This window comes from Lepidothrix coronata, unplaced genomic scaffold (genome assembly GCF_001604755.1).
Source record: "Lepidothrix coronata isolate B3197 unplaced genomic scaffold, Lepidothrix_coronata-1.0 Scaffold46, whole genome shotgun sequence".
In the NCBI taxonomy this organism is placed as follows: Eukaryota; Metazoa; Chordata; class Aves; order Passeriformes; family Pipridae; genus Lepidothrix; species Lepidothrix coronata.
In genome coordinates, this window is record NW_016690226.1 from 4,389,301 (window position 1) to 4,403,530 (window position 14,230).

The 14,230-nt window shown below is 41.6% G+C and overlaps 1 protein-coding gene across 1 annotated transcript in view; it reads left to right on the forward strand.

Annotated features, from left to right (window-relative positions):
* The window catches only part of CASR (calcium sensing receptor), a 74,685-nt gene that overhangs the window by 33,714 nt on the left and 26,741 nt on the right, over positions 1 to 14,230 (forward strand). The window contains exons 3-4 of the mRNA XM_017814624.1: positions 7,627 to 7,933; positions 10,826 to 11,707. Of these exons, the coding sequence (XP_017670113.1) occupies positions 7,627 to 7,933; positions 10,826 to 11,707 (1,189 nt within the window). The remainder of the gene's footprint in view (positions 1 to 7,626; positions 7,934 to 10,825; positions 11,708 to 14,230) is intronic.

Sequence of the window (14,230 nt, forward strand, 5' to 3'; positions counted from 1 at the left end):
TTTTTGTGATGAAACATGAGGGACTTTTAACCTTACAACCCTGCACATAATACACAGAAAAAGTGGAAAGTGAGACAGAAAGTGATTACAACTGGAACGTCATATAAACAAAATATAAGAAATTCATGTGGACCTCTCCCATGACCATGCACAGGAAAACACTTCAGTGTTATGGGGCTTCTTCTGTAATCATATGTGAAAAATTATGTACCTGGAATTATTTGGACCTCTCATCGTACACTGGGGATCTAGTATAGTTGTGTTGCAGATGGCAATGAAGAATGGCTGACAGCACTCCTGCTATGCTTACAGATTTCAGGTGTGATTTCCCACTGAGACGCTGAGCAAGACACGTCCATCTACATTATGAGATCATCCCCAGATGCTCTCATAGGGAACACACAGAAATGTAATTAAGCAGAGATTATTTTGGCTTCTTCTGTGCCAGCACAGGAAAGTCATGAACTAAATGTATGTGGAATTTCTACTTCATGGAGCAAGAAACTCTGCCAGCATTCCAGCATTCTTTTTTCTCTCCCAAATGCAGCATTTTAAAAGTGGAATGCAGGAAAGCAGTGGATGTTTTCAGGTCCATTGTCTTCTTTACCTGCTCCAGGCAGAAGGCAGGACAATATAGATATTTGCAAACTGAACGTAGTTTTCAATTCTGTCGATGGTGATTCAGCCTCAGTGACTGTCTTGAAATGGTCCCATTATTGAAATGAATCACTGGAAAATGTTCTGCCACAAGTACTACAAGTGTGTGGTTGCCAAAAGGCATGGTAATGAGGTAGCACTGGCAACAACAGGCAAATCCTGAAAAGCCAGACTAGGTGTTTTAAGGACACAGTGGGAGATCTTCTGGGTGGCATTTGATCTGCTAAAAGGCATCCTCCAGCTGAAATTTGCCTGGATAAAATCTGTGTTCCTCTTACCCCTGCACCAAGAAGCTGCAGGTGCAAAAGAGAAAAAAGGTGACTGCAGAGGCAGGCATTTGTGGCATTTGCTGCTATCCTTCAAGGAACTGGATAACTTGGGAGTTGACAGCATAATGCAAAAGGAGAAGGAATGAAGGTCAGAGATTTAGCTGCAAGGCAGTAGAAACTACAAAAGGAACAAGGGAATGATTGGACCAGAGATGACTGGAAATTCCTCATTGCACACATCTTTACCAGCAAATGTCCATTTGGAGAACCTGTTTAATTCAAAAGAGGTTGGACTGAGAAGACTTTTTGAGACCGGTCATCAGATTTTAATGATGGAGACGATTAATCAATGGGAACATTTATGTGTATTCCTTGTTATTTGGTACATGTCAAATTGAGAGCAGATATTTTTCCTGAAAGATTTTTTATTTTTAGAAGTATTGAAGACAGAAAATTTCTCTCACTGGAGTTGTACAAAGATCTCTCAACACAGACATGGTGGTTATTTTTGGGTTTGGACTCTGATTAGGTATTAGGCTGTGGCAGGGTTGTGCATGCTGACTCTTGAGTCCAATACATTCTTCAAGTCAAGAGTCAGAATCTTACATATCACATGTGAGTTTCCTCAGTTCTGGGCAATAGACTAGCCTGGTATTATCAAACCCGTATTTTTGGGGGGAGAAAAAAAATAGATATGTTCTAGTTTCTTCACAAAGTAAACCTGTCCAGTCTTGCAGCCTCAAGAACTTCAGTAGACCAGGAAATAAATGTGACTGTACCTGGTCAGTCAAACCAAAGGTGCTAAATCTGCCCCATACCTTTACCCGCCCCTGTCACCCTTCTCTGAGCCTTCTTCAGCACTGCTTTATGTGTTCAAACCAGAGGCTAATCAGTGTTATACCTGCCCCCTTTTCAGATGGCTGTGTGCAGCTTAATCTCTGAACTACACAGGAAGATGTGTCTCATATCACATAAGCAAATTAGACTCAGGTCACTCTGGGAGTATGAGCATCCTCTCTCTCTCTCTCCTCATACTCTCCCACACCGGGCTGCAGCAGCAGCAAGTCATCAGACCATGTGAAAAGCTCCTTGCTTTGAAACTAAGACCTAAGGGTCCCACTGAAACCCTGTGTGTGGTCTATTTTGGAGTTCAGTATCAAGCAACTTAAGATAACGTGGTTTTCCTTTCTTTTGAGGACTGTTCAACCTAATCTGTGCTGTTTAGACATTTTCCCCCACATTTAGCTCTGTTCAGTGCCATGTTTATGCTCTCAAACAGGGTTTCTCAAAATGGATAGGACAGTTTTCTCTCCACTTTTTCAGTTTTCACCTTCTTCATGCTCTTGTGGCACAGCATCTTTCTCTGCAACTTAGCTTACATAATGGCCTGAACATACTGTGCATACCTTGCACATAATTATTCAGAAAATTATATACATAACTCAGCAGTGAAAGGAAAAGGGAAGAGTAACAATCTGTCCTTTTGTGATGTTGCTACTGAAAAGGCATCTTTGTGCTTTAAGCAGGGAGTTGTAGAATCCAAAGTAAAAACATACTTGTGATTTTGCCACACTGAATGTCAGATACGAATACAAAAAGTGAGAGCAGTTTCGTTTCCTGTTTATTGTTTCAGCAATCAAGGACCCCGCATTTGATAGAAATACACCCTCTGTCTTTGTGTGCCTCAGGTGCTGTTGCAGCAACTTTCCTTATAACATTTGCTGATGCATATCTGATGTGTGCAGTGGAGGCAGAGGCTGAGCACAGCACAAGCAAGCCCTGACCCCCATTCCATTCCCTGTCAGCACCCACAGAGGCCTATTCACAACCAGATTTCTCTGCCCTTTCTCGATTTCAAGTAGATTAGTAGTAGTGGTCATGGTGGTATCGTTAGTCTTATTCTTGGCATTATTGCACAGATGAACCATACCCATGTATTCCTCTTACCATAATGAACTGCTTGCAGTAAGGATATATCTCTCCTGAGCTGAGATACAGTGTTGTCAATATGGTGTTGCTAGGTCATAATTTTTAATGATATTTCCTATATTCTGATCAGCAGTCTACCCAAGTTCCCACACTGTGACACATAGTTTTTAGGATGTGAAACTGTGGTGAGATGTTCTCCCCATGTCATAGTGCAGGACTTCACAGAGTATAGCTCCAGGACTCTTTAGCCCACTGAGTCTGTCTGTCCATCTGAGAAAACAGAATTTAAGTTTTAGCCCTTGAAGATGTATTTGCTAATCCCACTGCAGACCTGAATGTATAACAAGCTATTTAGGATTTTTTTCCTAAAATGAAATTATATCCTTTTTCACTTTTTCTTTCACTCACCTTCTAAACTGTAATTTTTCTTTTTTTTTTTTGTCTGCACAATACCCTTCACCCATAGTCCTAGACTGTAAGAGGGGTAAGCAACTCATTATACCTGCTGACTGCAGGTCTTCCCTTGGCATAGCTTAGAAATAACAGTGGTAGTAGCAGCAATAACATGTAATTAATTTATTGGAAATCTAGAGAGGACAGAGAAATTAGTATGTGCATGGAACCATTAGAGAAGGAGGGGTGCTGGTGTGAGACAAAAGGCATATGCAGGCTTTGCCATCATTTTTGAATATAAGTACCTGTCAGATATGGGAGGGTAAGTGAAAGCTGTATTCAGAGCTTTCACTTTTTCCTTCTTTTCCTTCATATTCTATTGCCTAGTGCCTTGTAAGTGTGATAAATGAAGGTCGTGAATACACATGAGGTTGTGAATTCTTTCGTTATGGAGACCAACCAGGATCAGGACCAATTTCCCTGCTGGATGCAGACAATAAGATCTGTTAAAACCAAACCAGACAAACAAACAGGGGATGGAACTATGGGGAGCTTAAACCATGAAGTGGCCTTGTGTCTCTTAATTTATGTACCCTTGCTTTGAAACACTGACTGAGACATTTAAGCCATTCTGAGCACCATTTGACAGACACATTTATTATGTAGAAAACTGGTCTGCTGCACATCTGTCCTCTGCAGATGTGGCAGTTACAGTGAGGATTTGTGGAGGTATTGTTTCTGATTTCTCTCTCTCTGTTTGTGCTCCTCTCTGAGATTAGAAAGATCAGTGGGTTGAGTACACTGGCAGGTCGCAGATCAGGCATCAGAGGGGAAACATTTACAGAATTGGTGTAAATAAAAATTCCCATCTACACTTCTGGGCTCTGAATTATTTACATTAAACTCTCATTTAGAGCTTAATGGCCACTTTTTATAACAGCACATCTCAGAAATGTTAAAATACAAGACTATGCAAACATACCTGTAAAGTAATTTGCCAGAAAATGAATTTTGGAGGGTGCTTGTTTTCCACCAGGAAAATACCAGTGACTATTTAAATATTCTGGAAATCTAATGAAAGTTTGCTTCTGTTAGTAAATCCTGTGCAGTTTCTTTATGGAAATTACCAGACAAATTTCTGCACGGATGACAGAGCATTCCAGTGACTAGTCAAATTAATCACAGCAGCAGCGTAGCACAGGAGGTCAGCTGCATCAGTGTGACCTACTGCCAGGTTCAAAGGCTGCTCTTACCAATCACTCATGTACACATCAAGCCAAGAGGAGCGTATCTGCAGCCCCTTTCTGGGGTCTTACAGTACAATAGGAGAGAACTTATTCACTAAATTTCCATTCACAGAGATTGAAAAAATCTTGCTTCATTTAGATCAGTTTGACAGCACTACCTTCATCTGATCATATCTGTATTACAGTACTGATACAACACTGTATCAGTTAACAAGATGAGAGCTTGTCTGAAGATCTATCAGGAATTAGAGAAGACAAAGTGAGGAGTGGTGTCTCCATCCCATCTGATCCTCTTCTCCTGATCTGCTCATGCTGCTACCAACAGAGGTGCAACTGAAGAGAACTGCAGGTCTCCTGCCTAGGTTAGTTTGAGATAAATTACTGAAAGCATTTCAAAGATGTTTTGGAGTCTAGCTCCCAGAAAACTGCCCCTACTCTCCTTTCTCCTCTAAAATAAAAACATCCAAATTCAAGTACCTGAAGTAGAGGCCTTAAAATGTAAATATACACTAATTAGGAGCATATGTCATAAATGAAAATAAAAGCAACTGTGTATCATGGACCTTAGTCTGCATTTACTGAATTAAATATCAAATATTTATTTGAAGTCAAGGGTAAGACAGTCCAGTTACTTCACTGCTTTTGAAGATACCATCTGAAGATACCACCTTGTGATATTTAAAAAAAAAAATAAAAATTCCTGTCAAGCAGGCAAAATAACTTTGTGTCATACTTTACCTGTATAATTTAGTGTAAACAGGCTTAAATTTACTTTTACATATACTCAAATGTGTGAATCTTTTCACAGTAGTGTAGTGGTACCTTTGAACTTTCCAGCTTCTCAGCAGTCTTCCCTTTAAATATAGAAAATGCATTCAGATTTTGCTCTTAGATGTGCCTGAATATGGTCCTTGCTTCAAATCCTATTCATATTTTAATTAAAATTATCTGTAAACACACATAAGTTTTTAAAAAGAAGTGTCACAAAACCCCTCCTTGCTTCCATTTATCCCAGTGTGCATTAGTGACCAGTGGTGTGACCAACACATCTTTCTGTACACAGCACTCACTGACTCGATCCCTCTGAGACTTACCCTTTTATTTCAGAGCACTCTCATGACATCTCACTCTTTAATGGTTTGAAACTAAAGCAAAATATTCTAAATGACCAAATTACTTCTAATAGTAATCCACACTCTCATGTTTCTAAAGAATAATGTTAATAAAGCTAATTGTCCCTTTGGTCACAAGTTATAACTAAGCATTTTCACTGGCCTCAAAGTTTTTGACCTAAGAGATCTGTACTGAAACTGTACTGTCTGGTCTTTGAGCTCAGCCTCAGAGCTGAACTTCATTTGGAATTTGGCCAAAGATGTCTGGAGGAGGCAAAGTCAAGTTGAATAAATGAAGTTTTTAAGACTTAAACCTTAGCTGTGATATCTTTAGAAATTCTGATCCCAGGTGAATCAGATAAAACTTCTGGAATGGAAGTAATGTGGCTTTGTTCATTCAGCTTTGAAAACGTCAGCCATAGCTAACATCAATTTTGAAAGCAATTAATTTAATCCAGCAATTAAAAATGTTCAGACCATACATCTCAGAGACTGAAAGTTTTAGATTTCATGAAGCTTATCTTTAGAAATCTTCACCTTGGTAATGGAAACATTTCTCAAAGCATTTCAAAATGGAACTTAAGTGAAACCTAAAATTTAGCATTTCATGTAGAATCTCTTCTTGGGCAGGCTATTTTTCCATGCTTTTCCAGTTTTGGGGCCTGTTATTTTTCCCAATGGATCTCAAGCATAAGAGCATCGACACTTTCCTGTTTTCAGCTGTAACTCAACACAAAACTGCAAGCTAACTGCTATCCTGACCCATAGTGCATTCCAAGGAAGGGCAGGTTTCAGTTCATGAAATATTCTGCCATTCCAGCTGACTTACCCTGAAACGTGGCAGCCTCACAGACACACAACTGATTGCCTGTGCAACTTTACAAGAGAAAACACGGTAATATTTGAGAATAACATATATCAAAGATACTTTCTTCCTGCTGCTTTCCACAAAGAAGTTTGACTCTTTTTTTGATAAGCAGTCATCCTGCATCAGCTTCTTTCCCTGCCAGACAATTCAGTCCCTGAAACGAGGACTCCCAGGTCCTGCAGCACATTTGCACCAATCCCCTGCTCTGGGTTAGCTCCGTGCACAGGTGCAAGATAGTCAGAAAACTCAGCTTCTCCATTTTAGAGAAGAGAGGAGGCTTCAAGAAACAGTTCCAATTTCACAGGCCAGCTCCGAGGGCATCTTCTGAGTTCATGTCTAAAGCAAATATATGAGAGTACCATAATAATGAGAAAAGTTACTCCTTCAATGAAGGCACTGAAATATCTAATTAACAAGTTAGCAATTTACACTAGGATTGGATTTACATTTATAGCATGTCTCTGTTCTCTGATGTAAACAGGCTGACTGTGCTCTCTCTCACAAAGTGAAGTGTGTGATGTGAGGCCAAATTTCCCCAAGCAGAGCTCCCAGGCACCTGTGCATCCAGCAGTAGGCCAGTGCTGTGGCTCAGCCTGCTCTGCCTGCCTAAAGCCATGAGGAGCTGACACACAGAGTATCCCTGAGCCCAAATCCCTGGCAGCATCACACTCAGCACAGGCTTAGCAGACACTGCCATCTGCATTCAGAAACATGTCAAAGGAGCCTGGAAGGAAACCTCGCAGGTGTACCTTTGTGTCAGAGCATTTGCTCAGGCATCACGAGATCCAGGTTTAGGGTCCTGAGCAGAAGGGACAGGCCAGAGTCAACACTCCAGACATGCTGTCTTTCAAGTTTCACAGATTTTAGGGGACTTAGAAAGTTCATCTCATACTCACAATCTCTGAAGTGAACTCTCAAACTGAAAAGTTATAAGCCAGATCTAACCATAGCACAAATGTGCCTGTTCTGTAACCACTGAAGACAAAAGCAAAATTTTCTAAATTTAGTAGGATGCAAGAAATGGCATAAGTGGCTTTTGCCTTTTGTATCTGGAATTCTTCACTCTGTCTTTGCCTCAGTCCTAGATTCCTCTCTGCTGTTTCCCTCTTTCTCACTCTATTTTATTTTTATTTTTATTTTTGCTCCCCCAGGTATAATTTTCGAGGCTTCCGGTGGCTCCAGGCTATGATCTTTGCCATAGAAGAAATAAACAGTAGCCCAACTCTCCTTCCCAACATGACCTTGGGATACAGGATATTTGACACTTGTAATACAGTCTCTAAAGCCCTGGAGGCCACACTGAGTTTTGTGGCCCAGAACAAGATAGACTCCTTGAACCTGGATGAATTCTGCAACTGCTCAGAACATATCCCTTCCACCATCGCAGTCGTGGGGGCAACCGGCTCTGGCGTCTCTACTGCTGTGGCCAATCTGCTGGGACTCTTTTACATACCTCAGGTACTCTTCCACCTTGCTTGTTTAGGTTGTGGAAGTGGTCTGCTTCTCTGCTCTGCAAAGATTAAACAAAGATTGTTTAATCTTTGCCATTTCCAATAGAACTTTAAGCAGAGAAACAATACAAAGTGTAGGGGGTTTCTTAATGGTAGAAATATGTCTGGGTAGCAATTAGCAGTCCCCAAACACAAGCGTTACCAAGCAGCCAATAATTTGGCCAACAGCAACTTAGTCTAGGAGGACTAGAGTCCTCTAGAGTGGCTTAGTCTATGAATACAGCTATTATATGTCAGTCACTGACAGTTCCCAGACCTGACAGATTAGTTGTGTTGTTACTTCACGGTGGTGACTCTAGTCATGTCCAGCTCCCACAGAGCCCACTTAAGGCAGAGCTCAGTCATTGCCAGCTACTCTTTAGATCTCTCAGCATCTCTGATCATTCAAGTAGGTGACCTGTGAAGTTCTTTACCAGCACTTTCTTGTGCTGGTAAAGTGCTGTGGTGGTTTGTTCTGAGCTGACCTGCTTTTCTTTTGCCCTAGGGCCTCCAAAACAGGGTTTGTGAAAGCATCTGGATATGCCCTCCCTTGTCCTGAGGTGTGGAGATGTAGTTGTGCCAGCTCCTATATTGCAGCATCTTTCTAGCTGAATTCTGACTCTACTGGGGCCAGTACCAGCATCCATGTTCCCATCCTTTTTTTTAACAAGCCTATTGCTCTGCCAAGATCTTAAGCAAAGTACAAGGCTGGCATATTATAGCTTAATGCTGTTGCTCTTGATTTTAGATTTCTACACTGAAGACAACTTTGGAAAAAGTGCTTGGCCTTATCCATTTATGTGTTACCTTGAATAACCTAACATTTCCAATTCCTCTTCTAAAATGAATACAGGTGTCAGAGCTCACTAGAGTCCTTATAACAATAGTGTGTGAAAATGCACCTGAAAGATATATCTTTACTTCACCCAGGGCTTCAATTCCCATCTCCACTACAAATGAAAAAGGAAGGATTCTTGATTGCCCAGTGCTCAGTAATATATCTTGTCTATTTAATCTTATCAGTCTGCCTCCCTTGCAGGAGTCTAAAGAACTGAACATTTGGTCTCTGAGTAGAGCAGGAATGGTTTAAGCTAAGACCAATATGTGCTCTCCAGGTATTGCCCAGAGTAGCATTGGAAGTCGGCATGTAATAAACACCATGATGACGTTCTAAGGGATATTGTTCACTTACACATCACATTACCAGGTGAACGAGGACAGCCAAGGAAGGTTGGTGGGTTTGACTGAACATGACAGATTTTTGCAATTCTCAAGCTTTCCCTTTGAAGAGGGAATGGCGTTTGCACTATGATGCAGTAGCCTTACCCAGAGGCTGCAGAAATGGATAGGTGTCAGGAGGTTCAGTTCTGGAATGAAATCAGCCAGATGGTTAAGTATTACAACTGAAAGCAGGCTTTTAAACTGGGAGTTGCTGGGCAAAATTATCGCAGCCATTTATAGCAAGGCCATTAGCAAATCCATGTTTATTAGGCCCTGCATTTCAGTACAATTTAGGGATATATTTTACAATTAATGTAAGGCTCATTAGTCATTCTGTTGACATAGACACTGAAAATGTCACGACTCTGTTGTTTCTCAGTATCTCACCTCAGTGTACCCTTACAGCACATGTGGGAGTGGAATACCTTCCTTGTACCTCCTGGCAAGAGATTGTAGAAGGTGACAGTAGCACTGGGCAAGAGCCTGTCCAGGGGAGAGTACAGCTCTGTGAAAGGGGGATTTGCTCCTGTGGCCCTTGAAACCGCACTAGGAGACGTACTTTTCTTTCTTCTTGGAGAAACATTAAATACCAGAGTTTAAGGAGGAGATAAGGTTTTCTGTAAATTTCCACTTTGTACAAAATGAACTGTTTATAGAAGATTTCTTCAAATGAGAATCTGTCCTAAAGAATTCAGATACCAATCTCTCAATGCAAAGATCAGTGAGTTTGAGAAGTTCTCCAGATCTTTAAACTATTATTATCTGGGGTTTTTGGTTTTTTTTTCCTACTTGTGGAAAATTTAAATTATATCTTAAGAGCATATGGCACTTGTTCTGATTAGGAAAATGAAATAGTTCTTGATAGCTTTAGAAAAGGAAATAAAATCCAATTTTAACCATAAAACAGTGGCTTATAAAGCATGGAATGCCTACTGGCTTCTTTGCTGATTCTGGCCAGCAATCAGGAAATAACTGCTAAAGCAGCATTACCACAGCATTCTGCAGAATCAAGGGAACTGATATACACTGCATTTTTCTTACGTCAGCTGGAAGGGATTGCATATAAAATATGGCACCTGATGGAGCCTGTTTGAGAATGGGACAAATGTCAGAGCAGAGGAGAGACAGACAGAGTAGACTCAGAATAGCAGTACCACCCTGCTGTCTCCTTTCTGGTTCAAGACAGAGAAAGCCTGCAATTTGTCTTAATTATGGGCATTGCCCTCATTTATCTAAAAGATATATTCTTTTTATTTCTGGATTCAGCAGGAAGTGCAGCAAGGTAGGCCAGCTGTGGTTCACCTCTTTGCCATTGCTCTGACCTACTATCAGTTTCTCTCTCCCTCAGATCCTTGACCTTGCAAGTGGACACAAGGTTGCTCCAGCCTCTCAGGTCCAAGCAGCTGCTTCTGTACGTGTGCCTCTGTAAGACAGGCACAGCTACAAGAACATACAGGCTCTCAGGGTGGACCATGTGCAACCACAGACTAATAATATGTAGCTGCAGTGTGGTGCTCAACTCTCTCTTTGCCCCACCAGAGGTTCAACAGGTTGGCGGTGACTGCAGGTAAATGTAGGCAATTTATTTCTAGGCACTTCACTTTATGGTGTGTTTTCCTTGTTTACTGCGCTCTCACAGGTCAGCTATGCCTCATCCAGTCGTCTCCTGAGCAACAAGAACCAGTTCAAGTCCTTCCTCCGCACAATCCCCAACGATGAGCATCAGGCCACAGCAATGGCAGACATCATCGAGTACTTTCGCTGGAACTGGGTGGGGACAATCGCAGCTGATGATGACTATGGCCGGCCAGGGATTGAAAAGTTTCGAGAAGAGGCAGAGGAGAGAGATATCTGCATTGATTTTAGCGAGCTCATCTCCCAGTACTCAGATGAAGAGGAGATCCAGCAGGTGGTAGAGGTCATCCAGAACTCCACAGCAAGGGTGATTGTTGTTTTCTCCAGTGGCCCAGACCTGGAGCCTCTCATCAAAGAGATCGTCAGGCGAAACATCACTGGCAAGATCTGGCTGGCAAGTGAGGCCTGGGCCAGCTCTTCCCTAATAGCCATGCCAGAGTTCTTCCGTGTCATTGGCAGCACCATCGGGTTCGCACTGAAGGCAGGACAGATCCCAGGCTTTCGTGAGTTCCTGCAGAAGGTGCATCCCAAGAAGTCCACCAACAATGGCTTTGCCAAGGAGTTTTGGGAGGAGACATTTAACTGCTATCTCCCTGATGGGTCCAAAAATTCTCCAGCTTCAACTTCCTTCCATAAGGGCCACGAAGAGGGACTGGGAGCTGGAAATGGAACGTCTGTCTTCCGACCTCCGTGCACAGGGAATGAGAACATCACTAGTGTGGAGACACCGTACCTGGACTATACACACTTGCGGATATCCTATAATGTGTATTTGGCAGTATATTCTATTGCCCACGCCTTGCAGGATATATATACCTGTACCCCTGGGAAAGGACTCTTCACTAACGGGTCCTGTGCGGACATTAAGAAGGTTGAGGCATGGCAGGTAAGTTCTTCTTTTGTGTGCCTGTGCCATATACCTCCAGAAAAAAAGACAAGCTGTCCCAGATGCCTTTTAGGGTGTCATTCATAATCCTGGGTCTCAGACAGAGCATAAGGCTCCTGGGTAATTGGGTATCTCTGTGTGTGAGTTAGGTGCACGCTCCCACCCCACAGGAAATGTAAGGTAAGTTGTGTTAGGTTTGCCTGCAGCGAAAGGGGCTTAAACCAAGTTAAATTTTCTTTCATTCGCTGCGGGCCAAAAGTGCACACACAGACAATTACCACAGCCTGGCTGACGCAGGGTAACTTGATCATATATTGAGCCTTACATAAACAAGAGGGCCTGGAGAGAGCACATAAACAAGGAAAACAGTTTTTAGAGTTCATTTTCTTTGGCAAGCTTTACGTCTTTTGCAATCCCACAGCAATTTTCCATACAGGCTGTATTTTTTCCCCACAGTTTTAAGCTTATATAGAATCAAACAAAAGCAGGTTGAGCAATGAAGGAAAATAATGTGTGGCTATTGGGCAGAAAATAGATAGCTGCTTTGATTTGGCAGTGATATTTGTGAACTGATAAAATGGTACTAGTGACTTAGTCACATTTACCCATTCATTCAATGCATTCTGCCCTCTGGCACATGGATGGTATTCTGGTATTTTGTCTTCTGATCCTTTGTGAATGCTCTGTACCCTACCATGTGTTTGATCATGCTATCCAGTATGGTATTCAGTGCATGGTTTTAATATCTACTGCATTGTTAAAGAACACAATTAGCATGGGCTATCAAATGACAGTATGGCAAATATGTAACAAATTCTGTTTGCCCCATTCTGGTCATCATAAAAAACTTGGGCCTGAAATCAGAACAACACAGGTGAAAAAAAGGAGGATTTGCATGGGTAATTTCCTCTCTTTGGGATAGTCTAACCAAAACAAAAGCTCTCCTTGCCACAGACTGCAGATATTGAGCCAACATATGTGTGTGGGAACAGCAGTTTGTTCCTGTCTTGTCTCAGTCAACTCAAAAACACCAATCAGATCAAACTAAAAGGCTTTGTCTTGGCATTTATGGGAAACTATTGCTCTGGGTACCTGATTTGGTTTACCAAAACCACTTTACTCAGAGTTGGTGAGTGCAGGGTTTGATGCTGGTTTAGAGGAATCCTGTGACTGCTGGCTCCCTCTGAGTTTTCTGTCTTCCAAAGCTATTCTTCTTTTCAGGAAAATACTGGCAGAAGTGGGAAAGTCACAGATTTAGCTTTCCCTGTGCCACTAAAAATGATCCAGAATAAACGTAGTTTTTATTCATTCCTTTATACCTTGTCAGCTTGGAAAGTAAAGCAGGATATTCATGCCATTGCTAAATAAAATAATGTGTTGGTTGAAGATTCCATAGTTAGGAAGAATGACCTCTCATTTCTATGTTGCTTGTCTGATGCTGAAGGATATATGTATCAAAATGTAAAGCATCCTGCTGATCTAGGCTTTTGGGTATACATGCTCGTCTAAAAGAAGGGAATCAGCATCAAGAAGGAATATGTGGGGAATAACGCAAATGGGCAGGAACAGGGAGTGCTACAAAGCAACAGGTTGTACTTGAAATGACTGCCATTAAATGGTGTTGGCTATCAAGGATATTTGATATTTGTGCATTTTTTTCACTTCATTTCAAAATCAAACACATGAATAGCAGGTTAGTGCCAAATCTGTGTGCGCACCTACTTCATACCAGGCATTGCGGCTCATTACCCTCAGGAAGCTTTCCTCAGCCCCAGGGTAATGAGTTCACCTCACAAATGAGCATCCTCCAGCATTTCCACAGAGATGTTTTCTGACAACCAGGCAGAAAAAAACTTTCTAGCAAAGTCAATCTCATTTGCAGAGGTCCTTCTGCCAGTGGTCACCATCCTCTCCCTTTCTCACAACCAGCTCTAAGTTTTCTTGATGGGAAGTGACCTGAGAGAGCAAGGACAGCATAGGAAGCCTCCATACCTGTGACTGGAGGTAGCAGCTGCTAATAACGTCTGCAATTACTGGCCAGGGGATGTGTGGTACAGATAAAACAAACCTGGTGAACTTACTGGCTCCATTAGCCTGAGCTCCTGTCCAGAGCAGCCCTTGCCAGTGGGAGTGTTGGCTGAGGAGGATAAATGATGAATTCTACAATTTAATTATGTACCACTTAATTTTGTTGCCTTTCAATGACATTATCTTATTAACACATATGAGTTTTTATTATTATCTGCTAATTGCTAATTTTATGTATTATAATACAAATCTTTTGGAGGACGTGTTGTATCTAATTTGTGAAGGATGCTATTGTGGGTCTATATATAAAACCAGCATTTTTACCTCAGTAATCAGTTCATTTGAACTGGACAGCAGGAAGCCTAGCACATAATTACTGTTTTTAAATCAGATGGAGTTCTCCTATTCAGAATTTACCATCTACAGTTTAAGAAGGCTCTCAGCATGGAGAGCACAGGATTTTTCTGTGTCTCCTGAGCTTAAATATATAATACT